The 27,682-nt window shown below is 41.1% G+C and overlaps 1 protein-coding gene across 1 annotated transcript; it reads left to right on the forward strand.

Annotated features, from left to right (window-relative positions):
• Nucleotides 1–1,315: 1,315 nt before the first annotated feature.
• LOC311490877 (ankyrin repeat domain-containing protein 13C) lies at nucleotides 1,316–26,708 on the forward strand. The gene is made up of 13 exons (XM_084548622.1): nucleotides 1,316–2,246; nucleotides 3,980–4,021; nucleotides 10,368–10,472; nucleotides 15,284–15,369; nucleotides 16,837–16,882; nucleotides 17,892–17,958; nucleotides 19,218–19,362; nucleotides 20,011–20,142; nucleotides 21,006–21,167; nucleotides 23,660–23,739; nucleotides 23,943–24,041; nucleotides 24,261–24,361; nucleotides 24,482–26,708. The coding sequence occupies exons 1-13, from the start codon at nucleotides 1,862–1,864 to the stop codon at nucleotides 24,610–24,612; spliced, it is 1,581 nt and encodes a 526-aa protein (XP_084404748.1). The 5' UTR covers nucleotides 1,316–1,861; the 3' UTR covers nucleotides 24,613–26,708.
• The last annotated feature ends 974 nt before the right edge of the window (nucleotides 26,709–27,682 follow it).

Below are 27,682 nucleotides of genomic sequence, written 5' to 3' on the forward strand. Positions count from 1 at the left end.
GTAAAGAAAAAATGAAGAAAGTGTGGTGTTCTAAAACTTTTGACTGGCAGTGTGTGTGTGTGTGTGTGTGTGTGCGTGTCTGTGCGTGTCGAGCGGTTAGTCATGTGCCAGTGAGTACAGTACAACTGCATTTTTTCTCTCTCTCTCTCTCTCTCTCTCTCTCTCTCTATATATATATATATATATATATATATACCCTCTTGGGGTGGTATCTGTGTCATCCTCAAGCTCGGGTCCTCTACCAGAGGCCTGGGAGTTTGAGGGTTCTGCACAGTATCTTAGATGTTCCTAGGACTGTGCTCTTCTGGACTGACGCTTCTGATGTTATTCCTGGGATCTATTAGAGCCACTCCCCCAGTTTGGGGGTCACTGCCCCGAGTGCCCCTACTTCCACGGGGACCATGCTTGCCTTGACCTTCCACATCTGCTCCAGCTGTTCTTTCAACCCTTGGTACTTTTCAACTTTCTCGTGTTCCTTCTTTCTGATGTTGGCGTCTGCTGGTATCGCCACATCTATCACCACCACCTTCTTCTGCTCTTTGTCTACCACCACTATGTCCGGTTGGTTAGCCAGGACCTGTTTGTCAGTCTGGAAGCTGAAGTCCCACAGCACCTTGGCCCTGTTGTTCTCAGCCACCTTCTGTGGTACGGCCCATTGGGATTTGGGTACTTCTATTCCATACTGGGTACAGATGTTCCTGTACACTATTCCAGCCACTTGGTTGTGCCTCTCCATGTACGCTGACCCGGCTAGCATCTTGCTACTATGTGCTGCTACTATGTGCTGGACTGTCTCAGGGGCATCTTTGCATAGTCTGCACCTTGGGTCTGATCTTCTCCTGTAGATCTTGGCCTCTATGGCTCTTGTACCTAGGGTCTGTTCTTGTGCCCTCCGTGCATGGTGAAGAGCTTTCTTGTCTTGATGTCTGTGGCTTCTATCTCTTCCTTTGGCCAGCTTATGATCCCAGCGGGGTATCTGATGACTGGTAGTGCGTACACGTTGATGGCTTGGATCTTGTTCCTGCCATTCAGTTGACTTTTCAGGGCCTGCCTTGAAAAGGCAAATACCTCTCTGGAGGTATTTGGTTGTGGTTGACTTCCATGAACACATCAAACCCACCACCATCCAGGTGTAAATGTTCTGGTTGTTGTATATACTGTGTATATATTTTTGTATGTTTGTATATTTGAGAGCTGAGTTTTTATATTTTATTTTATTTTATTTTATTTTATTTGTTTATGCGTAATGGGTGCAACAACACCAAAACAAATTCCTTGTATGTACAAACATGCTTGGCAATAAAGTCATTTCTAATTCTGATTCTGATTCACTAGTAATACGAACCACAGCCTCCAAAATGAAACACAGTTGAATCAACAGCTCTCTCTTATTTGAAACAAATACCATAATCTTCATGAAGCTAAAACTTGGTGCAGGACTATTGTATTAGAATACATTCCCTTTCTCTAGTGACCTGACACATGATGTACAGTATGAGCAGTTTCAATTAATGACCGATAGTAACCCTTCTTGAACTCTCGCGATAGTACAAGGCGGAAGACATCGTTTTCATACTAGTCAACTGGAGCCGCTTATGTTGTACAGCTACCAGCGACAGTTTTGAACGCCAGGAGAGCGAACTGTTTCTTGTCACCATAAACTGGGGAACGGGACCTGCTATTTGTTCGCCTTCGAATAAACTGTCGTTTTTATGTATCCGGTAGAGAAGTAAGTGTTTTCATGTTGTGCAATTTTCAGTGTTTGCGTGAAGACTTCCAACTGGCGAATCGCATCAGTTCGCCTGGAGGGTCATCGTCAGCGACGACACCCTCTGCTCCGTTGGCGTCAGCCGTTTAGAAAATGACCGGAGAGAAGATCCGCTCCCTGCGCAAGGACCAAAGGCCGAGCAAGGACGAGGATTTACTGGAGCCGGACGAGGAGGCTGCTACCGGGACTTTCACCGCCTCGAAGACGAACAGCAAGAGCCGAGCGAGTAAAATATTCAGCAACCACAAGTTAATCAAGTCGTCATCCACACAACTACAACAACAACAGAACCAACAGTCGCAGATTAATGCTAACACCAACACACTGTCATCATCGGAAGTTATCGATGACAACAACAAAAACCCTATTATCCGAATAGGGCTGGACTTTCCGGTCCACGAATGTGTCTTTAAAGGAGATGTCCGACGCCTGTCTTCGCTCATACGAACTCAGAATATCGCCCAGAAAGACGTTCATGGTGAGTTTCTCAGCTGTTCATCTCATTAGCCCTGAAGACAGAGCCTAAAAAAATGTAATGATCAGCCAATGTCCAGTGAAGCTTAGTTTTCGTTAACAGGCCATCAGTCTTCATCAGCGGTGGACGGAGGCGAGGCTTCTCTACAAGGCCTGGATAACTAATTTCGCAAATGAGCAATAGCTTAAATGTACCACCCTGCAATTTCTTCAAATCCACTTCATTCAAGGCAGCACAATAGAAAGTGCTTCCACCAGAGGCGCTTGTGGCCTTTCAGCCTTTCAGCCTCAAGCTGTGAAATGCCCAATTTATCACTGATAATTCTGATCTCGAATAAACACCGAAAGATAAGATGATCCACTAACTCTAGTTGATGTATTAATGTGTCCTGTGTGAACTTTGTAAAGTCCCAGACTGATAGCAGCTCTTCCACAGGGCAAAGTCTGTTCAGATAACACCACAATCTCCACAATAAACCCCTCAACTGACAAAAACATCAAGGTGGTTTCATTATGGTTCACACGTAGAGACAAAAAGATGTCTGTACTTGCACTTAGTGTCAAGACTGGAATGCAGTCTGTATCCAAAGCTCTCGTATGGCGTATGTAACAAAGGATTCAGATAGTGCATGCCTCTGGTATCTGTACTTTTTAAAGGTTGATATGACTCATTGGCATTTGTGTGTTTACTTCCAAGTTAGCTTGGTTTCTAGTTGATACACGCTGAAGCAGAACTGACAGGTTACTGAAATGGGATAGGATGTCTCTATTTTGTGTTATCAGTATACATTCATAATAAGAACAAAGAAATGAAGCTTGATTATTTATGTCTCTTTTTTTCTTTGGCACAACATTAGCCACTGCCCTGTCTCTGCAGCTCAACAGTTTTCAGCCACATTAGAGCTACTACCATACAGGCTTTTCTCACCAGGAATGCTTGCCCACCTCTCCTGAAGCCTGAAGGAGCTGAACAGGCAAATTGACTTCCTCTAAAAGGAAAACCTTAATAGGAAACCCAAGCTTTTCCACACCTGGCTAAAATGTTATTTTTCCACTAGTGCATTCCTGATGTGCAGTGTTTCAATTGTGTCTCTTAACAAGCCATGTCCTTTCTTGTTAAATGCAGATTATTTTGGAGTGCAGCAGATTAATAACCCGATTAGGTATAACATTATGACCTATTGTGAAGGTCCCTTCTGAGGGTGTCCTGTGGTGTCTGGTAACAGAATGTTGTTAGTGGGGGTCTTTGGTTCCTATGGGTTGAGGGGAGGGGCCTCTGTGGATAATCCCACAGATACTTGATCAGTTTGGGATCTAGTGAATTTGGAAGCCAGGTCAACACCTTGTGCTGTTCTTCATGTTTTTTGAGTTGTTCATCTACCAGAAAGAAAGAGAAAGAGAGAGTTTCTGGTCTGGTCTAGGTGGGTGCTACATGTCAAAGTAAGATCCACAATGCCAGGTCCAAAAGTTTCCCAGCAGAACATTGTACTGTCACAAGATGGTCAATGTTTTTTACTTCTCCTGTCAGTGGTTTTAATGTTGTGCCTGACCGGTGTATAACGGTAATATAACCTGTCATGGTAGGAGAAGACACAGTAGGCATGCACTTAGCCCATCATTTGGAATTTAGTAGATTCTGCGTCCCAGTTTAAACATTAACTGTGATAGTCCTAGAGGCAAAGTACTGTTATTGTCAAAGGCAGTATACAAATTCTGTTTTTTCCCCCCTTTCTTCAGGAAACACACCGTTGCATCTCGCCGTTATGATGGGACACAAAGGTGAGTAGCGTTGAAACATTTTCCACTGTGTCTTTTATTTTTTTCTATCTCATTATTTCTGTCTCTGTGGCTTTTTAAATTAATCTCCTTGCAGTTCTTTTTGTCTGTAGTGGCTCTGTAGTTGTGTTCAAATTTGTCTGGATCAGCACCACCAACATTTGTCTTAGATCACCACATTAGTCCCAGAAGGACAGATGGTCATGCATGGCTAAAGAGCTGGCTTTCCTGGTCAAAATCAGGGTTCAACAGGAAACCTTTTTTTATAGATCATATGTCATCAGTAGGGATTAGATGAAGACAACATTGCAAGAAACAATAACTGCAACAAAAGGATGGTTCAAAGACTAATAGTTTTAAGTTGGCACGGATAATTCATGAATAGTTCAGATAAGAGCTGTAACTTTCAACTTCCTTAAACGTCTATTATTCGTTTTCTGCCTGCACATCTCACGCTGAAGAGTTTACTGACTTGTTAGTTTTTACTTGAGTTTGAGGCAGTTAAGCTAAACAGTTTTTGGTTTGTTTCACAGAGATGCTACACCTCTGTTTGTCAAATAGTGTGTTTGTATAACAACCCAGAATAACACTGAGTTCAGACTGAAGGATGAATATGCCATAATGTATCAAGGCGTTACAGAAACCTTTACATGATTTATTTTTTTTTTTTTTTGCTGAATTGCACTGGGTCAGGTGATAGCATGCACATAAAACATTAAGGCTCTGTCCCTAGAAGATGCTTTTGAAAAATTAATCCACCCTTTTTTTGTTTTTTAAAATTATTATTTTGGAAGCAGGCTCTTGGCGAACAGTTGAGGCATTGGGTTGCACATATTGCACATTCCCATTTGTTTAGTGTCTGTCAGTGGAGCATGAGTTTCAATTGATTTCACATTCACAAAGTTCAATTCCTTTCGCTGGAGCGAAGGCCCTGTCACTACTTATTGGTAATTCAGACAGTGGATTGCTGAAGTGTAGTGGCGGATGGGACGCCGTGGAATTGATTGTGCTAATGAGGTTGCCTATCTCTTGCCTGAGCTGCTGCCCAGTCCTCCAGGGATGCTCAGGCTAGACAGGCTGAAGGCGTGCTGCATGAGATCACTGTCTGGGTGTGGCTGCTCTGTTGGGATACAGAGGACAAGCCTTTCTTTGTGCGTGTGCATGTTTATTATTTACCAGGGCAGTGATCACACTTGCGCACAGCAGTGGTCTTTTAATTGTGAGCTTTGAAAAATCTGAACAGTCAGGACAGGTTAACAATCCAACGTGAACGATGAAGAAAAGCCAAACTACAGCATGATGCGGTTCACATTGTTAGTGTTAGAGGTGTAAAAGAGTTTTTCCCTGAAACGTGTTTGCTGTCATGCTCACTCACGAGACAGAAAATAAAGACCACTGTTACCTGGTTGTGAATGACACTATTGTGATATCTGGCCATAAAGATAATGGACGTTAAAATGGTCAAAGATACAAGAGAGCTGCTCAAGTGAGCGTCTGGCATCAGTTCGCCAGTCTAGCTGAATAGGTCTTCCTCAGAAATGGCACACAGTCATACTTTATGAGGTGTTTTCCTCAAGTATATGTCTCATTATGTTTATGTTAATATACATAATGAGACACATTTAGTTTTGTGGAAATTTGAGAATTTAAGGAAATAAAAACTGATTATGTTTTGCTTCAGACTATGATGACTGTCTGATTGGGTGATCAGTGTGAAAAAAACATTTTTAATATCCACTTAAGCTTGATCAGAGTTGAAGATGGGGGTTTTTAATCACCCACCGAACCTCTCAACAAGACACCGCATGGCTTTGGAACAGTGCTTTATTTTGGCATCTTGCTCCACCATTTATCTGAGTTGTATGAGACTTGAACACAATGTCTGTACAGCTGCTGCACATATGCAATCAACCCAGCAACCCACAGAGACTTGCTTATCAATACTTCACAATGAATTGGATCCCACACTGTGGCTAATGACTTATAGGCTAAATTATGCATCAAGGCTGAAATAATTGATTTGATTAAAATTGACAATCTGCAGTTGATTATTCTTTTTCAGGATCTGACAAGGGAAATACAGAGTCACTGAAATATATACACGTTATTACATTAAAAATTTAACAAATCAGTGAAATTAAACTAAAAAAGAACAGATCTTTTGTTGCTGCTTACCAACAGTAAACTGCAGGTAGATGCAAAGCTAGTAGAGATTAAACTTTATAATACTATCTTACTGTTTTTGATGTGATAAATTACTTGTTGAAGTGACACAGATCCTGTTACTTCACCAATTACAGCAAACCGGAGACAAGTGCTTATACCTGGACTTGTAAGTAGGACAAAATGTCTGGAGGTTCAAGTTTCACCGAACCTTTTATGCATTTAATGCATTGCCAGTGGAGCAGCTGCATGTCTCTCTCAGAAAGCCTGCATTATGACTCTCTGACATAGCTTTCATAGAGTGTCACAGGTAATGCAAACATATCAGAAATGGTCTGATAATGGCAGGTGCTTACAGTGATTTTCCCAGAAGGCCAACTGTTTAACATAACATCGGTAAAACCACTGGTATAGAAATCCTATGTTCATGTATTACGCTGGCTCTAAACCCTTTATGGGGCGAGGAACCATATATGGTAACTTCAGCACACATTTTAAATTGCGTCCCTGTGCCACATAGTGAGGCTGGGAAGCATGTGGGTTTAACCCAGTCAGTCAGAGAAGATCAAGACAACATTCTCAGGTCAAATCAGGGGCAAATGTGGTCCGCAAGATCCACCTCTGCATGAACACTGAGCTTAACTGCTTTATTAGGTACCAGGAAGAAGTGGTCTGATAATGTGTATGATGTGTCTGAATCAGCACTTATATTCTAAGGGTCTAAGTAAATGTTGACATTTGTTTACCACTTAAGGGCATATATGGTAATTTCTTTGACTTTGATTTTCTACATGAATATTAAAAATTTTGAGAAAGGTAAAAAAGTCTCCTTATGCCCTACAATAACACTCTCGGGTTGAAATTTAGAATTTCCAAGTATTTCGATGAATGCCCCATAGAGGGTTAATCAATTTGTCCACAAAATCCAACAAATTCTTCTCATTGTACATGACGCGCTAAATTCAGAGCAGAAGCTAGCAGGTGTGCAGCCCAGGACGCATGGTCTGGCTGCTCTCTCCATGCTTATGTAATGTATATCAGTTAAATGTAATTATTACACAATCATTGGATTTAGTAGAGTGATATATATGGGTTGGAGGCCCAGAGGATTGTGAGGGTTACGTCAGAAAGCGAGCGCTCGTGCATTTGGCTGCATGTATTTTCTGGCCATCAACTTCTGTTATCAGCTGCCCCAGACTAGAACCCACTCAAAGGTTGGCCTACTGTGTAAACACAGAGCTTTGCTGATGTTACAATGTTTTTGTGATGCACTCTGCGGCTGCATTTCTGCTGCCATCGCAGCTTCTGTAATTAATTAAAGCATGTGATATGAGTAGTCCAGGTCAGCTTTTGGACAGTATTTAGCACTTAACATCCAGATTGCGTTGAGTAGAACTGGGCAGAAATTTAACAAGGAAAGACATTCATACTTGTCATAATCCAAGACTGTGTGAACACAGTCTTGGATTATGAGTTGTATATATAGTATTATATTTCCCAGCACCTAGTTTTTGTTCATTTTGACCGTCAACGCCATGCTTCCATCTTGATTTTTTGATTTCTGCTGCACATTACAGCAATGGTGTTGCTAGTAATTGCTTTTTAGGAGAATATAGCCTAACCTATTTGGTTGCTGTCACAACATGCCCTTTTATTTCTCTCTAATTACACTCTCAGGATGGTCACACTTCTCTTTGCTGTGTGATTAATATGTTTAATTAGGAATAGTTTCAAAATATAGTCCTCTCTTTCATTACAAATGTATGAGACCCTGGCCTCTTTCTCATTAATAAATCATAGTGATTATGTAGATAGTTGATGTGGTGTTATTGTGTTCCACTGTCAAAATGCTGCAGTTATTATTTCAGGTGGAATATGCGGGCTTTGGAATTGTTTTCATACCTTTGTTATGCAGGTTAACAAGTCTGAACATGAGAACAGCCACTAGTTTGAATTTGTTCACGTGACTCATTGGGTTAACTCAAAAGCTTGTTGTGAAAAATGGGCTGTGTTGAGAACCTCTATGCTGCTTTTGCCAGCCTAAATGATTACTTAACCTTGTCAAAAAACAATACCATGAGCCCATTCAAGTGAAAGCCCTGCATGTCCACTGGGCAGCAGACAGTTAGCAGTTAGCCTCTGCTTTGCATTTGTGTGGTTAGGTGCTCACAGGACTGTGACTGCTCCGGCTCCGGTGCTGAGACAGAGCTGTACAGACGCCAGCGTGTAATGAATGATGTCATGACAAAACTAACAGCTGAGCCGGAACAACAGGCTTCATTTTTGGCTGCCCATAGTTTGTTGACAAGCTGCCCACAGAGTGGAGGGATTTTGTGCTGATCTTGCCACAAAAAAGCAACAAGGCTCTTTGGCTGTGTGCTAGAATAAAAGCACAGTTCTGAGCCTACACAGTAACATTGGATGTCTTTTTGTGAGGTTTTGCATTTTATTCCTCAGAATCTATCATCTCTTTACAGCAATATAGACTCTAAAGGAGGGTACTGAGTCTTGTGTAACTGTAGATCCCATATGGCTCGGTGGTTAATGGGCCAGCTGTCATTTCAATCCTACACACAGTTGGTCCCTCTGTAACACCAGGATTACTTAATCGCTCATTTGATGCTATAGCAAATGTCCCCAGTCTTTGCATTGGATATGAATTTACTGCAAAGTAGTCACAAACATTTACGTTAAAGTCGTCAGATTAAACGGAACCATGCTAAAACATTTGACCAGGAGTAGGCAGTAAAGCTGTGTCAGTGCTATACTGTACTCTTTTTTTCACAAGCTGTTTAACCTGTGGAAAACAGGTATGAACACAAAATCAAACCTGACCAGAGGCTTTTATGTGCATAGTGTCATCATGGCAACATCAAAGATGCTGGCAAGAAGCTTACAGGAAATGTTAAACCCCGTAGGAAATAACACATTTTTTTTTCAAGCATATTGAAAGCATACTGATGTTTTTTTAAAGGAAAAACATCTTCTGTCTTGCATATCCTGACATGCACTGCCTGGGCAAACAAGAAAGTCGCCACCAAAAAAAAAAAGGTCACACACTCTAATATTTCATTGGACCGCCTTTAGCTTTGATTACAGCACGCATTTGCTGTGGCATTGTTTTGATAAGCTTCTGCAATGTCACAAGATTTATTTCAATCCAGTGTTGCATTCATTGTTCAATGTGACCAATGTGCAAAGCCTTCTCCAGTACATCCCCAAAGATTCTCAATGGGGTTAAGGTCTGGACTCTGTGCTGGCCAATCCATGTGTGAAAATGATGTCTCATGGTCCATGAACCACTCTTTCACAATCTGAGCCCCATGAATCCTGGCATTGTCATCTTGGAATATGCCCGTCCCATTAGGGAAGAAAAAAATCCATTGATGGAATAACCTGGTCATTTAGTATATTCAGGTAGTCAGCTAACCTCATTCTTCGGGCAGATAATGTTGCTGAACCTGGACCTGACCAACTGCAGCAACCCCAGATCATAACACTGCCCCCACAGGCTTGTACAGTAGACACTAGGCATGATGGGTGCATCACTTCATCTGCCTCTCTTCTTACCCTGATGCGCTGGTTCCCCACTATCCTTCCGGTTTTTAATAATGCGTTGGACAGTTCTTAACCCAATTTGGAGGCCAGGTCAACACCTTGTGCTGTTCTTCATGTTTTTTGAGTTGTTCCTGAGTTGTTTTTGTGTGTGTGCCTGTGTCAGGCTGCATCCTGCTGGGGATGGCTCCTGCCATCAAGGAGTGTCTATTGCTATTGGGTAGGGGTGCCTGGTCTGGTCTAGGTGGGTGCTACATGTCTAAGTAACATCCACATGAATGCCAGGTCTAAAAGTTTCCCAGCAGAACATTGCATTGTCACAAGATGTTCAGTGTTGCTTACTTTTCCTATCAGTGGTCATAATGTTATGCCTGATCAGTGTGTATATATATCACTCTGGGAATTAATTATAGAGGTGCCAAGACTTTAAAATAGGAGAGTTTTAGGGTGAGTGACTCTATATCTGTTTCTAAAAACAAGCAGATCTTGAGACTAAAACAAGTAGATTCTAACTGTGAGTGAACCTAGTGAATCACATTTGGTAGGCACATAAGTTGTGTTTTAGGTCTGTGCTTCTATTTTGTTTTTTTGTACTGAGTGGTGATTTACCTGCCTACTGTCCTTCTTGCAGAGTGTGCCCATCTGCTGCTGGCCCACAATGCACCAGTGAAGGTGAAAAATGCTCAGGGATGGAGTCCCCTCGCTGAGGCCATTAGCTACGGAGACCGACAGATGAGTAAGTGTTTGTGATTGTCTGACTCGCTCTACTTGGTTATCCACTGAAACATATAAGGTTCTTTACTGAAATATCTTTGGTTTTAGTGGCGTTTCATTTTGGGAAAACACTGATTGAGGAAAGAGTTTCGATCAACATACAAATCAACAAATGGCTCTGCACATTTTTCCACACTGCTGCCTACCAGTGAGGCCACGATGCTGGTCTGCCTCCTTTGTCCCCTCAGAGAGAGAGAGAGGACATTCCTCCAAGCCCTCTGGCTTTTGTGCTGCAGTGAAAGGCAATTCATTAGATATTTCTCTCACTCCTTTTCGGCTGATTAAACTCAAGCCCGTATTTTGCCCATTTTCCACCCACAGTTCATAGTGGCTAGAGTTTTGTCTGGAAATGTTCAGAATATTTTCTATTATTTCACTTTTACTAAGACAAGTAAAACCAGTTGCACTAATACGTGCATTTCATTGGTCTGATATTTTGATCATGGGAACAGAAAGGCTGGAGGTTTTGTTCTTTGTGGTGGAACTTTCTATCAGTAATGAAATACAATGTATGAGCATCAACACTGAGCATTCTTAAAGGGAGGAATCTTTAAGTGCCTCCATTGACTGCTTCCCCTAATAAACTCAGGTGTCTTTATTGACTGAGTCCTCTAATGAACTCTGGTGACATTTTACCTTACCATTGACCTGTCCTCACCTCAACTAGTTTATGCAGACCAATGTGCAAGGCAGTATATGATGCAGTGTGTTTTGCCTTAAAAAAACAGATAAACCAATGCAACAATAAAGAAGTACCAGCAATAAAAGCCAACTGGACCTGTGTGAAAGCAAATTTTCTTCTCATGCACTGGTTCTCTACGCTGAACAGGCAATCATAGTCATTGCTCTAACAACCTGTTCCGTTGTCGATTCAACACGCTGACAAGGGTCCAACTAGTGCTAATGGTGCACACTGGAAAAGACACGCTGAAAAAAACGTAGGCCACGGATGACTTTGCAAAACGTCTGTCAGCATGGTGTGCTATGGCCCTTAAAGGCATTGCTCTCTTCCATCCCTATTTATAAACCCTGTTAATTTATTGATATGACTTAATGATGTGTGCATCTAGACGTACAGTGCGTTTGCACCTGGATTTTGGCTGTTAAATGTTAAATGATGCTCTGGGAACATTATGAGGCTGTAAAGAAAACCATCTTTTCTTGCTGTAAGCATTTGTTGAGTCACCAAATTGGCACAACGTGAGTGACCAAATTTAGCCTCTGTAAAATTGGCATTCTGGGAAATTCAGCAGGACTGTACCCATGCATCTTGGTTCTGAACCTGAAAGAGGAATTTGTAGGCATGCTCCTGCTGTCTGCGCCTCTCTGTGCCTGCTAATTTAAGAGATCAGCAGACAGGTGGAGGGTCAGTCTGCTGGCAGACAGGTACAGTAAGGTAGGTCAGTCTGCTGATCACCTGAAAAGGCTTCTGTTGCCCTGAAGAAAAAATGGTGCTGTTTAACACTCTTTACCTCTTTGAGATCTTTAATGATGCTCCAAAGTGTAAGGCAAGGCTGTTGTGACAGCTTGGCTACAAATGGTTGACTCTGCTTGCTGCTGAACATTCATACTCGGTTCTTGAATATGTGGAACTTTACCTGGCTGCCATGATGAGATTACAGGAGAAAGTTGCTGAAGGAAACTGATTGTTTTCCCTATTCAGCATAATAAATGTTGAGTCCTTTATAGGGTTAGCCTAGCAGAGCTGTGCCTTGCAGTTATTCAGTGAGCCTGTTCACTGAATAATTCTAGTATTAAGAACCGCTCTGGGCAATCTGATTGCAAGTGGCCAGCTTTAGGTATGTGTGTTCAGACCTGGCACCAACATGCGTCGGCAAATGCGTCTCCAGATCCAATCTCAGTTTCAGACTCTGCATGCAAATATAACCCGACATCATCTGGGGCGCAGTATAATACTTTAACAGCTGATGTCTCTAATGGATTCCTGCTTGTTTTTTTAATGAATCAGGCAAAACTCGACTGACGCAGGAGCACCCCTGTTGAGTACAGGGGGTCTTTGATGCGACTCAGGATGCATTGTGTTCACACTACCAAAGGCATGCAGACACATGCTATCCACACCACCTCCAAATGTGCCCAGAGATTGGATCTCTCAAATGCCATCTCAATGTGTCCTGGAAGTGTGCACACCTGTCTTTTACGTGGTCTAATCGCCCAGATCGGATCGTAATGCAAGGTTTGAACAGGCCCAGTGTGGACTGACTCAGGTTTTGTTTGGTTGAGGTGGAGACCTGGGAGCTTTTGTTTGTTTTACATGAGGCAAATGTCTGCCCTGGATACTGTTGAGAACAAACTAACATTATTTTTGATCCATTTCTAGAGGTCTATATTTCAGTATTGTTAGATCCTCCTTACTATTTTGAGCAAAACTTGCAGTAAATGTGATCATTCAACAAAAATCCCAACTTAGTCCGATTGCTGTGTTATTTTTTTATTTTTATGTTTGCGACTAAATTCCATAGATATCAGCCCACATTTGTTTTGACTTCACCTGAGGTTCGTTACCTAAAACTTTTCCATTTGAACAAGGAGACAAAATAGGACCCAGAAATAGATTTTGTTTAGTAAGACCTATTTCTGTCCTAAATTGCCTTTTGCTCACACAGCTGTGTTTTCAGCTTCAGGAGCTTGTTTAAAGACTTTCTCAGTCATTTTGGTGTTTATTAGACAGAGAACTGCCTTTTCATGTGGGTATCAGACAGTAATGGCCTCAGTAGCTCGAATAAACAACAAGATTTGACCAGAACTGTTTAGTGAACTGTGAATGAAAAAAAAAAAGTCTAGTTGAGCCGCATGCTTTCAAGATAGTTGTCTCTTTCATAAGTTTCTGATTTTGATTGTCTCATACCATACTTAAAATTTGAAGAACAATTTGGAGTATTTGCAGAATAATAAAGATAAAATTGTTCCCCATTGTGGGACAAACAAAGGTATTCTTATTCTTATTCTTAAGAGAATAAAACTGAGGCATTTATTTGGATGTTATTACTTTAAACCCATCAAATCACCCATGTTTAGCCAGTGAGGAAGACGTAAAAATTGGTAACATTTTAAATGTATGATGTTGCTAACCCTATTAATCCACTACATAATTTTTCATAGATTTCATATTTCACACTTCCGACAAATCAATATACAACTTAATATTGAAACAATATGAGCAAGTCTTGTCAGCAGCAGTTGTCCAGTTGAATCTGAAAACTAATTGTTAAATGGCAGCAGTTTGTTGTGATGTAAAGGCAAAGTTGTCAAGTCTCCTTTCATTAGTGTGTGGAGACAAAACTACTCAGATCGCTCACCTAATTAATGTCTGGAAAGTGCCATGATCAGGGTCTGGGTGAATTAGTGCCAGCATGGAGAGTCAGTTTGGTTTAACGTTGAAGCAGACGACCGTATCGGTTTCTCAGCCTTGTGTTGGCTGGGTGTCTGTGGCCAGATGGTGAGATTGTACTCCTTTTCTTGTCCTGCTGAGAGGCGGCGAGGATCAGGAGGAGCCCCATCCAAAGCTTGTCCACATCCATTAGGCAGCCTGGCCACAAAGACACCCTCATCTTGTAGCCGTGTCTGTTGGCGCGTGTGGTGTCATGTGTAAAGTGCGTGCCTGTGCTCTCATTTGGCCTACTTTCACCAATGAGCCCTCTGTCCCCTCTGTGCTGCTGGATAGGGAGCACCAGTTAGACAATGTGAACAACATGTTTGTGTATGTTGACTCAGAAGGTAGCTCAGGAGGTAGTGAAGCTAATGATTATGCCATATGTCCACTGTTACTTTTAGTCCTTTTAAAATGTAGGCTGGTCAGGTTGTCACAGGCCAAACATTATCCTGTTTTATAACTGTTTCCATGAGTTTATAATGGTGGCTCAGTCATGTCATTTATTCCCCTCCTGGTATCATCAAAGCACCATAATTATGTTAGTAGGATAAAGAGCTGTGAATGCCCATTAATGTGACCCATCGTGGTTAAAATCGTGCCTCTCCCCCAGGTCATTAAAGAGGTCACAGGCGCAGCTCATTAACAGGATGCTTCATATCTGCGAGGCTTGTTCCCTTTGAACTTCATGGAATGTTTTGATCCCTGCAGTCGATGTGCCAGGATTGGTTGGAGGATGCTGGGAGTGTTCCCCATATATGCTGGCTCCAGGAAGTTGGCTCATCTCTATGTACTTCAGCCTTTTCCATTGTTTGCAGGATTTGCATGGAGATACTGTTATAGATAATAGGTGTGACTTAAGGTATATTCGTATGGGCATACTTACCCTAGCTTGTACATTAACATCAACTTTCAATATATGTCAAGAGATGCAAAATTAATGTATTTTCCTCTATAATGGTGACAGTGACACATTAATACAGCATTAATTGTGGCCCCCTTAAAAATATGTGCCATATGTTAGCCACATTTTAGCTGTTTGCATGGATAAAGAATCGTGCAGTAACAGTATCTATCACGCACTACAATCTTCTTTAAGAAAAACAAAACACTGCTGACCCTCCCAAAACATCCATGGAAGTGGATTGTAGTACTTTCTAAAGCAGAGTGAGTTTAAGCCCTTTAAATAAAAAGATTAGTAAGTCAATTCAGAGCCAATGACAACCTGGACTTCAGACTTCATGTGAGGAAAAACAGATACATGAATTGTCATCCAATAAACTTTTTATTATTTTTCTCAGTGTGGAAAAAGAAACCTCTTGAGCCACTGTTTTTTCCACTCTGCATAAAGCTTCTCTTCATCTCTCTTCCTCCTCTCACAGTCACAGCACTGCTCAGGAAGCTGAAGCAACAATCCAGGGAGAGTGTGGAGGACAAGAGGCCCAAACTCCTGAAAGCCCTCAAAGAGGTATGTAGGTCCTTATAGTTCCTGCTCCTGACATCTTGATGTAGATCTTTTTAATATTCAGTTTTCTCCTATATCACTGTGTCCTGTTATTTTGTATTTTTGTATTCTTCTGTTTGTGTCCCTCTAACGTCCAAAATGACAAATGTTCTGTGTCCTCTGCACTTGTCCTTTAATTTCCCTAACCCCTCTTCGCTTCTCCACTCAGCTGTGTGCAGAAAGCAGACACACAGGGTTAGATCTAATAAATGCAAAGAGAGTCTGCGGATATAATCATCCCTCCCAGATTTCAGTCAAATTTGTCATTCACAAATTGCTGTCATCACAACGAAGCAGAGCTAGAAGGGACACATGTTATAAACTGGTCAGAGTCAAAGGCAATAAGGCTAAATGAAGCCTTACTGTGCTCTTCTGTGGCTGTGCGCTACAACATCATTTGAACACTCACACTGGGTGTGAGTAACATGTGACTACTCAGTCAAAATGATCTCTCTGTTATTTTGGTCTGCCTGACTGTAAACATTTAGTCATACATGCAGTGATGTATATATATTTTCAGAGCAACTGCAAAAGAGCCCTTCTGGCTTCTTGTTGTTGTTGCTAAACATGAAGTCATGGAGGCCAAATTGTAGGTACAATCATCCAGAGATTTTAGTCTCTAGGTCAAAGTGCAGCAACACCACCCCCACAAGAGTGTAGAGGAGGAAGTAAGCAGATGAGAAATCTGTGTGAGCGTTTAAAGTGGTCATAACACCTTTCCTAACCTCTCGTCTTATCGTAAATATTCTAATACCGCTAGTTGCTTGACTGTAAATTCAAGCCTACGTTTTACATGACATGATGAGATTCTTCCCGGATGACGAGGCAGATTTTTTTCCCGTCATTATCTCTCAGAGATTATAAAGCTCTGGGAATTGATGATCGCTCCCAGCCTGACGTCATTACTGATGGATGGATTCAGACCAGTAGTCCTGGTGATGAGATCAAATACATCTCAGCCTTACAAAATAATTAAGCTCTAGTGAGTTGTGCCAGTCAGGTGTGATTAGTTATGGACCGATACGGAGGCTCATGTTTAATCAGGTCCACACAAGCGTGGAACGCATTTCCATTTCTATTGCGAACTGATGCCTCCTTTTATTTATACATTTTTGTCATATCTCACAGTTTTTCCAAAATGCTTCTTTTGCCACTATTAGAGAAGGCTGGAGATACTCTTTATTTTTGTTATGGTCACTAAGTCCCTTCAAAAACCATCTAATACCTACAGTGATTCTACTTAGTGGATCCTGTTTAGTTCTTGGTGATTTACATGAAGGCGTAAAGTATTGAGAAACAAACACTTACATGTTTTGGACTTTTTATGGGATTTGTGACATTAATTAGAACATTTTGATTAAGAGTTATACATCCACCCTTTCACTTGTGTACTTCTACGTCCTATTAAGTTTTCTTCATCTTCATTCATAGCTTGGAGACTTTTACTTGGAGCTTCACTGGGATTTCCAGAGTTGGGGTGAGTTACTATCTGCTGTCCTAAGACAATGACATAATCCACATTGGAAATTAGGTATGTGCTGGGTGTACACCAACAAAAAGAAATTGTTTAGGGTTAGGGTCAGTGTTTGTCTGCATACCTTGTGTCATGACTTTGAGAAAGAATGAACTGACACACTGTCCTTTAATGTGAAGGTCCCACTTTTTACAGTCATGGCAGTAATTCGTGCTCATGCCAGAGGCACAGTTGTTCCCCTAGCTGTACTGACTCTCTACACACAATCTATAATTTAGATGGAGGATAATGCGTGGCAGTAGACGAAATGTATCCACTAGAACTGGCGAATCAGCATTTGCTTAGTCTGCACAATAGCAGCTCCAGAGTGTGAGCCAGGACTGACTTCTGTGCACTCACTGTATCTTTGTGAATTATTGACAAAGTGGACGAGGTTATGTAATGCATGCATGATAGTAAATCTAAGCTGCTTGTATATTTATTTGTAAACATGTATTTGTACATGCTGTGACGGTAACTGTGACAATCATCATAAAATCCTATTTGTGTATTGTAGAGAGATGAAGATTTATGTGCCGAGTCGCGTCTGGTTTAAACCAACACAATCTCATGGATCTGTGCTCGCATGAAATAGATTTCTGCCTTTGTGCCCCTGCAGACCTGTTTAGGCTAAGTGGAGCACTCTGCTGGATTTAAAGAGCCTCTTAATTTTGTAACATTTTTTAATCAATGCAAATCTTCACAGAATTGTTTTGGACTGTTAAAGCACCTTTTCAGTTTGTTGCAATGATGGAACATCAAGCAGAGTTTCTTGCCTCTGACCTGCTGTGATTTATTAAATATTTAGCTGCAGAGCTACATGTTATTTCTGGTATATAGCACTCTTGTCTACTGGGTCATATGCTCCCGAAGCTTCAAAGTGGATACTCGTCTTAAGTTTTGAGTGAGCCGTCTAAAATTAGGCACTGCCGAGACGTTGTACGTGTCCTTACTGTATCTGTTCATGTTGCAGTGCCTTTGCTCTCCAGAATCCTGCCTTCTGATGCATGCAAGATCTACAAGCAAGGCATCAACATCAGGCAAGTGTTTTTCATTTAGATACAATTTTGATGTTTAGAGACACAGAAAGAAAGTTCTAAGAATGCCTTGTAGCAGAAGATATTTACTGTTTTTGCATCAAAGTACACCACCCTATGGACATCTCATCAGATTAAACAGCTATTCATTGAGAAATGTTTTTATGGATTCCCTTAGTACTCTCAAGACTTACCTATGTATTTATTTATTTGTCAACTTGCACACAACAACTTATCTTTTCATTACTTCCTATTTCCACTCCTCAACTTAGTTTTGTTAAGTAGACTGTTTAATCAGCACCTGCCGCAGGAGGAAGCTGAACGAAAGGGCCTCTGTGTGCCGATTAGTTCTGTGTTTCAGTTTAAATCAGAGCCCCACAGAGGAGTTACTATAAAGTCTACTGTGCTGACTAGCCTACTCACAAAGAGCATCAGCAGAAATTTGTCACACTGTGACACATGCCAACATGCAGTCATAACAGTGTATCCAGAGTGAGACTTAATTGCCCTGTGGGAAAATAAGCTAACATCATGTAGCATTTAACAGCTTTTAGCTTTAGCTCCTGAAGCATGTACACACACATTAACATGGATTTTCCACAGGGTTATATGTATGACAAATCAGGCCACCCACCCCTTTATCCCTCACATGCACAGATATTTCTTAATATAGATATCATAACATATTATCAAACTGTATATGGAGACTGTACTGAGTTCATAAAATAGTGTGTTTGTGTCTCTGTGCAGTTAGTAAGTGAGGTAACCTTGATGTGCAGCCTGCCATTATTCTCTAAAACTGCTCCTGGCTGTCTCATTTGGTCTCATTTGGTATTCAGAAAGCCCTCTTATTACCCAGGAGTTGGTAGGAAGAAAAAGAGAGAGAGAGCGTGAAAGAACAGTCATTTACATTCTAGTGCTTAAAGCGTGTCAGGCATGACATACCTATCCATAGCACCTACCACTTTATGTCTGGGCTTCACAAACAGATCAGCTATTCTCTTTGCTGTCATGCTTCATTCCAGGGCCACCCACTTTGACAAGACAAAAAAAAAAATCTTGAAATGTGTTGCTGGTCTCCCATGGCAGTGATTAGCATACATATTGTCTCTGAAGCTTCAGAGAACAGTTTGCTTTTCTGTTGGCTATGATGTAAGCACAAGTAAACCATATCCCAATATTGCCATTTTCTGTCTCATTTTTCTGTCTACTAGTGCAACATTTTCACCATAATTCTGTCTTTGTGTGTTCAATATTTGTAGATTGGATACGACCCTGATAGACTTTACGGACATGAAGTGTCAGCGCGGAGACCTCAGTTTCATCTTCAACGGCAATGCCATTCCCTCAGAGTCTTTCGTTGTGCTGGACAATGAACAGAAAGTCTACCAGAGGATACACCATGAGGTGTGTGAGACCCTTGCCTATAAGCTTGCAATATCAAAAAAGGTTGCATTAGTACATTGTGGTTTTGCCGTGCTTGCTGGTTTAATAGTAGTGTGGAAAACAATGGAGGGGTTTGAATGATGGTGACACTACAGTAAGTGCTCTTAGGTCCCTTCTCTGGTAATCATGAATTTTTGAACAGTGGTGGTCCTACATATTTTGATATGCCCAAGTAGAAGCCTGAGGACAGAACAAGACAAAAGGTCAGGGTGGTGCATACATTATACAGTAAGCAATGATCCTCGGGGAGCTGCCAAGAGATAACATTTGAGGGCAACTTAGTTTTTAAGATGTCTAGCTTTTGACCCCTAAGTGTTAGAAGAACCTATAGATATCAGTGATTTGATGGAGAAAGAAATGAAAATGACAAACTGCTAAATTTAACCTCTCAGCTATGAACTGGATTCTCGCTTTCCACATCGCGTACATTTTTGTCCAAAGACTAAAGAGCCCTATTTTTTTCACCTGTCTTTAATGATTTTTCACTCTGCTTTTCGGCCAGTAATGGTTATGTTAGAGCTAAACATAAAAATGAAGGGACACCTTCAGTCTTACAGTAAAGTGAGTGTTCAGGCCCGTGTTAATGCCTCTGTCCTGAATTCTCTGTAGGAGTCTGAGATGGAGACAGAAGAGGAAGTGGACATTTTGATGAGCAGCGATGTTTACTCCGCCACGCTCTCCACCAAGTCCATCACCTTCTCCAGGGCGCAGACCGGCTGGCTGTTCAGAGAAGACAAGACGGTTGGTGTCACTTTTCATAACGTAGCATTACTACTCCCAACATCTCAGCGGTGGATCATAGGTTTCTATCTATCCATGGAATTTCTGGAATTTTGAGTGGTGTGTTCCAGATAGAGAGTTTTGAATTTGATTAGTTCTTTGGAGAAAGCAGGAAACAGAAATTCAGCTTCACACATGGGTCACAGACAGATCAGTATATTATGTAACAGTGACAACAAATGGTCTGGGAAGTCTGATGGTGTTCTGGATATGCTATTATTCTTTATTTCTTATTAAACTCCACAGAGAGAGAAAGGTGTCCATCCACCTGGTCTTTATTTTACTTTACTGTAAAAGAAAAATATGCCATATTTCCAGCCCATTCTGGCCATTAAATATGAAATTTTAGGATGCAATCTGGGGATTTCTTCAGATTGAGGTGCAAAAACAATTCTTCATACATTTATTATATGAGTCATTAAACCTCAGCTACTCCAGATGCTGTATTTTTAGTTCAAATGTTGTTTTGTTATCTAGCTATCTGAACCTTCCTCTGTTAGAGGGTGACTCCTGTTAAGGAACTACAGCTCTGCTATTCTCTGCTGTAGACTCCTGACACTTTCCTGATCACAATTTCCTACTACGTCTACCACACTGAGCAGGAAGAATGGTTAATAAATCAGAGGAGAAGCAGTGATAAACCCCAGGAAGCTACCACAGGTGATAGGCTTAGGGTCAAAGACAACACAGACAGGACGGGAGGGACACGGAGGCAGTGAATAAGATATGAGAGTATTGCTTTCAGTCCTCTTTGTCCTTTTGTTTAAAAGGGAAATTGGTTACTCGGCAGGGGGACTTATCATTTCTGTTTCTTCTGTCTCCAGGAGCGCGTGGGAAACTTTCTGGCAGATTTCTACTCCGTGAACGGCCTAGTGCTCGAGTCCAGGAAGAGACGAGAGCATCTGAGTGAGGAGGACATCTTGAGGAACAAAGCCATCATGGAGAGCCTGAGCAAAGGAGGGAACCTCATAGAGCAGAACTTTGAGGTTTGTCATGGGTCATTAACTTGTGATGTCATAAGTAGGACAGACATTAAGCTAAAGGATCAACCTTTAAAGCTTCAGTGCTCCTCACGGTTTATATTGCAGTGTGATGGTTGGTAGTACAGTCTACCTGGCACCATATCGCCAACACCCTTTCACATATTTCCACTGTAGACCTCAGTGTTGATAATATGGCCTTATGTGGGAGCTACTATTACTAACATCCTCCCACTGTGCTGCTGAGCTGTGACAGCACACACCCTGTACCTGAAGAGTGTGTCCTGTGTTACAGACCAGATCAGTTTGACTTCGTTAACTTTACTATATTTTAAGTATTTATGTGTTTGGGAAAGTATTCAAGTTGTAGTTGTCATGGAGGCGCTCTGGGGTCTTTCCAGTTCTTCTGTTTGAGCTATGTCTGATACAGGTTCTACAGGTTTAATGCAGTTATTGACCTTCTGATTGCCCCATCTGTACTGACATGTTCTCATTCAGAGATTAAGTTACACCGTGAGTCAGTCACACCTGGCTAAACGTCTGCCGCACTGCACCTATCAGTTAGTATCATGAATTCTGAGTGCAGCCATGTAAGTGGTTACAAAGGTACACATTTCATTACCGTGTGAATCACTGTTGAGAACCAGTTACACACTCCATTAATAAACATCCTGTTGACTTACACCTGCAGTGTAACCACCAGTCCAGTCCTGAAACTGTCCTGTCTCGCTGGAACCTTGGGGTAGGGCTTGAGTCTCGCAGACAAAATAAACCCTCACTACTGCACCAGCCCTACAAAGATAAATCATGTAGAAACAGCATGGATTTCCTGACGGACTCTGTCAAGCATGGTTTATTAAAAAAAAATCCTGTCTGGGCCCCCACTCATGTTTCTTAGATTTTATTTTATTTGTTGCAAATAAAAAGATGTCCCTGATCACTGAGACAGAAGACCCCCACATTTATTATGCATAAATTGGAATTCCAGCACTGCCACCTAGTGGTGACATTTCCAGCACTGCACCTTATTCACCCACCATCCCCTCACTACAGTATGTTCCAGAGTTTGCTTAGCAAGCCCTTGTCTAAGCACCGAGCATAAAGCGAGTCACACAGTGAAGACAAAGCCTCTTCAATGCTGCCTTTTTCTGCATACTTGTTTTTTTCGGACCCCCCCCCTCCCCCTGTTCTGTGTTGGTCTTTGTTTTATCACAGTGTCCCATGTTGTGTGCCAGTCCTTTTTTGCAGAAGTGAATTACTGCCTAGCCATGTCTAAAGTGGAAAAGGTGTGTTTCAAGTTTTGATATGGCGGAAAATGATAGATGGGAAGTCGGTGAGATGAGCAGCTGCTGTGACGTAGTTGTGTTTACTACGGTGAGGGAGACCAGGTCTGTCTGTGGACACAGGCAAGCATGGAGGGCTTTTAAACAGGGCTTGAAACCATTTGTTTACATGGATGAAGGCTAAACCCCCGGTGCCATGGTATGATGGGGAGGGCAGGGCTGGCATACCAACAGATTAGGGTCTGGGTGTACCCTGTCCTGACGAGCACTTAACAAGGCAGCAGGTCTAGAAAACACCAAAACACTTCTGTGATAACTGCAGAGTAGTTTTAAAACTCGTAAACTCACACCTCATTCGACTATCACTTGGCACAGACAGGCGTCTCATCATCTTTTCCACATTATTCTACCCTAGTTGTTTTATAGGCCATTTAGTATAGGCCATCATGGCTGTTTTTTGTACTAAATAGATCATTTATTCCATCAGTCACATGTTAAAGTCAGGGCAGATTTGGTCTAATATTACTATGCAGCCTATAGTATTGTTTTCATGATATATTAAGATGTTTATCCATTATGACTCCAGAAGCCTTTCCTGCTGAAAATCACAATAGGTGCTATATTTTAGTGTTACCATGACAGTTTTATAAAAGAAAGTAAAAATATACGTGTCTGTTTCCTGCCTCGGCAAACTATACAGTGGAGCATACTGCAATCAAAATGTGGTGTTTTTAAATGTTTATATTTCTACAAGTTAACATTTCCATGTGAATGTGGAAAGGGACAGTGATGTTGAGGATGTAAACTACAGTAAAGCATACGATGTGGAACAGTGCCAGGTCTCTGGTATTTGTCCCTCACAGATGTTTAGTGTTATTTTAGCTGTATTCAGTGTGAGGCTGCGGAGGCCAGAGGTTACTGTGGTTTATTGATGCATCGGGGGCCCCTAGTGGATTGTCGAGGCATATTTTACCCTGCACGTCAAATCAAGTGTAGAAATATTCTTTTTATTATTATTATTATCATTGTCACATCTTGATCTTATCAGTAGTTTCAGATTTGTCAAATGAAAAGCTAGTTTCAGGAGCACAGAGACTGTAGCACTATTTTCACTTTTATCATTGAGTTTGGTCTACCATCAGTGTCAGGCTTTTTTGGAACCTTTTAGGAGTTTTGGTCTGTATGTCTGACTTGTTTAATTTGATCTGTTTTCAGCCGGCAAGGAGGCAGTCTCTAACTCCACCTTCACCCAACACTATATCCTGGGAAGAATACATCTCTGCTGACAATGGAAAGTAGGTTATTACAATTTTCTATTAAACATTAAAAGGAAATAATGTCATTTGTTTACGGTTAGTGAATAAAGCACTTAACCGAAAACAAAATTGCAAAATCTAATGTCTGTTGTGGATGAATATATGGCATGACGATAACTCTTCCTCAGTGAGTCTTCATCATGAAATAATATTCCAACTGTCTGCTGTTGTTCTCCCTTCAGAGCGCCTCACCTAGGAAGAGAGCTGGTCTGCAAAGAGAGCAAGAAAAATTTCAAAGCCACGATAGCCATGAGTCAAGACTTCCCTCTGGGCATTGAATCGTGAGTCTTCACTTTAAGCTCCCCTCTAGATACTTATTAAAAAGCAGGGAGCAAAAAATAAATCAATCTGCATGTTATTTTCTCCTGGCATATTATTATAAAGTGGTATTCAAAGTGGTGATAAAAAGGTAAATGGTTTATTTGTAAAATAAGTGAACTGATTTGATGTTTGTAGGTGTCTTAATTGTTGACAACAACATGTGTTTAATTCACCCTCAGTTTACTGAATGTTCTGGAGGTGGTTGCACCCTTCAAGCACTTTAATAAACTCAGGGAGTTTGTTCAGATGAAGCTCCCCCCTGGCTTTCCAGTCAAACTTGGTAAGCAGACTTTTATATGAGGGACTTTTATATGTTTTCATTTCATAATATGTTGATATTTTATATTTAATCTGGAAAGTTTAATTACATCTGGAACGTGTGTCTCCTGCCACCCTGCAGACATCCCCGTCTTTCCCACGATCACAGCCACGGTGACGTTTCAGGAGTTTCGCTACGATGAGTTTGATGAATCCATTTTTACCATTCCCAGTGATTATAAAGAAGACCCAAGCCGCTTCCCTGACCTTTAACCTCTCGCGCTGGACTTTCAGCTGCAAATGAGAAACAAGACCACATTATGCTCCAAGGCATACAGTTTGTATTAAAAAAAAAAAAAAGAAAAAGAAAAAAACAGTGGTGATCCCCCTCATTCAAACCTGAAAACAGACAGCAACAGGACAACCAGACACACACATGGAGGTCGACATCTCCTCGCAGTAACAAAATGTTTGGATGTATAGTGTTGTAGGAAGTGCTGTTAAGAGTCGGATCATGTCAGCACTGAAAGGGCATTGAAGTTAAAATGAGTGGCAACAGAACAGATGAGGTTTCTGTTAATGGCAACCAGTTCAAACGATGCTTTGTATTAAAGTATGTAAGTAATGTTTATAAAGGGACTGTCTTAAACTGACCTGTAGTAAAAGCACTGATATTACTGTTTGAGACGCAAGAAAGGAATTCCATTCAAAATGACACCCATTTGCCAGTATATTAGGTACACCGGGAATGTATTCTGATATAACAGTCCTGAACTAAATCCCCCTTCATGACTGTTGTAATGTTCATTTTATGCTGAAATAGCATACAGAAGGTGGCAGTTAAACAGTATGATCATTTTGGAGGAAGTAGTTTGTGGCGCTGTTAAACTGCATTGAATTAAAACGTACGTAATACAGTTCAAAAGTACTACAAACCACAGCTTCCAAAATACAGCTCTCTGTTAATTTAAACAAATGCTGAATACCGTAAAAATGATAAAGCTAAGATTTACTGCAGGGCTGTTATATTACCATGCATTTGTTTTCACTCGTGTACCTAATGAACTGGCAAGTGTGCGTCATTTTTACTTTATTTTCCTACTATAAAGAAAATCTCAAGGTGCAAAAATATGTAATCATTTTAATTGTGTGATATTCCATTGAAGGTCTGTAAAGTCAAAGAGGACGCTCTTTAAATGTATCAAATCTTAACATTTGCAAAAAGGTTTAGTCCTTCTGTAGGTCAGACACCTAAAAAATGATTTTGTGTGTTGAATTTCCACTTTAACTCTGCACAGTATAAAACTGTGTGAGTGTGTTTAACAATGATTTTCAATGACAGGCATGGAGTAGCATCACAGACCTTTTGGGCACTGTTTAGATCCACTACAGCTACTTTCAGTTGACTTCGTAGACACTCATTTTGTGATACTGAACTTTCAATCATTGAAGCGTTGCTAGTAATGTTGCAGATTTTTATGGTACAACAGTCTCTTTGTATGAACAGCAGGGAGTAGAAGTTATGCTAACCAGGCCTTTCTTATGTCACCTTATAAATTATACTGTCCTGCTAAAAGAAGAAGAGCAGAGGGATGAGCGAGTACAACACTCATGCTATTTTTACACATAACATACCAGGTCTCTCCCCTGCACCGTATGTGAATGATGTTTTCTCATCATGTTTTATTTAGTTATTGTCTTGTACTTTCTTCTTTTTGATCCTCTGTGCTGATGAGTTTCAGACAGGAAGAGTTGTCGTCTTTTTTTTTATGTAGCATCATTTGAGTTAATTTGAGAGTTGATTGATTTGTAAATGGTGGAAGTTGCTTTTTTGTACATGTATTATTTTGAAGAAGAAGAAAAAAAGAATCTCATGTAATTTTTGTCTCCATGATAAAACCATGAACCTCCTCCAGATGTGCACAACCAGTAATCATTTCAGCTGTGTGAAAAGCACAAATCACCAGGGAGAATTCTGTCCATAAAAGCCAGAGTGTAGATACATAACATGTTAACAGGTGTCACAATCCCTTGATGTTGATACCAACAGGTTTCTGCAGGTTCAGGTGTTAATATTGTAGCAGTGGCTCAGTTGTTCCTGACATGAATAGTATATCCATATTTAGTATCATAACCAAATTTCATTTCTCACGTGACATTCCTTACAGGTAGGTGGTAGCAGCGAGTGGAAGTGTGCCTCCTCACATCATCCTATACATTTTATTTGCCGCTCCTTCTTGACTTCAGCTGCCTGGACGTTACCTGTTTTCTGTAGGAAATTATTCATCTATCCTCATAGTAGTTGGACAGCAAAAAGACCTGTTGTATAAGTCTGAGACACTATTTTCATATAAAATGTACTAAAATAAAAATCCACATATCTAAGAGTTTGGGCTCCATGTTTTTCCCATAGACCAATCAGGCATAACATTATGACCACCTTCCTAATATTGTGCAGGTCTCCCTTGTGCCTCCAAAACAGTTGTGACTTGTCAGATAATGGACATGGGCCTTCTGAGGGTGTCCTGTGGTGTCTGGCAACAGAATGTTGGTCTTTGGGTTAGTGGGGGGAGGGGCCTCTGTGGATCATTCCACAGATACTTGACCAGTTTGGGATCTAGTGAATTTGGAGGCCAGGTCAACACCTTGTGCTGTTCATGTTTGAGTTGTTCCTAAAGCGTTTTTGTGTGTGTGTCTGTGTCAGGCTGCATCCTGCTGGGGATGGCTGCTGCCATCAAGGAGTGTCATTGCTATGGGGTGGGGTTGCCTGGTCTGGTCTCGGTGGGCGATTCATGTCTAAAGAACATCCACATGAATGCCAGATCCAAAAGTCACAAGATTGTCAATGTTATTCACTTCTCCTGTCAGTGGTCATAATGCAATGCCTGACCGGTGTACATATTATTAGTATTATAAACTGTGGCAGCTAGACTAGCTCCATGGGCAAATGTTCTGTCGAGATGAACTACAAAGCGGTACTGCACTTTTGCAAGACCCACAAGAATTCCCAGTTTTTCAACCTATAACTCTGTGCTTCTTCGTTGTGAGTCCAGCCAAATGTGATTGCACATTATTCTGTAGTGGAAACATCTAATGGATGTCTAATTAGCTTATAGAAACATGCTCCCCATACTGACCATGCAATTACCCCTTTATTAATCTAACTTCAATCTACAGCTAAACCTCTTACTATGTTTAATGCAAATAAAACTCAGTCATTCACCTTCTTCCAAGTGATTGTACACAGCCCATTCATGACTGAGTAGTTGCCAGGAAACCAGTGAAGTTTCTTTAAGGGGAAAAAAACTAGAGGTTTGATATTATCCATTAGTGACACAAGTAT

This window comes from Chelon labrosus (assembly GCF_963514085.1).
Source record: "Chelon labrosus genome assembly, chromosome: 7".
In the NCBI taxonomy this organism is placed as follows: domain Eukaryota; kingdom Metazoa; phylum Chordata; class Actinopteri; order Mugiliformes; family Mugilidae; genus Chelon; species Chelon labrosus.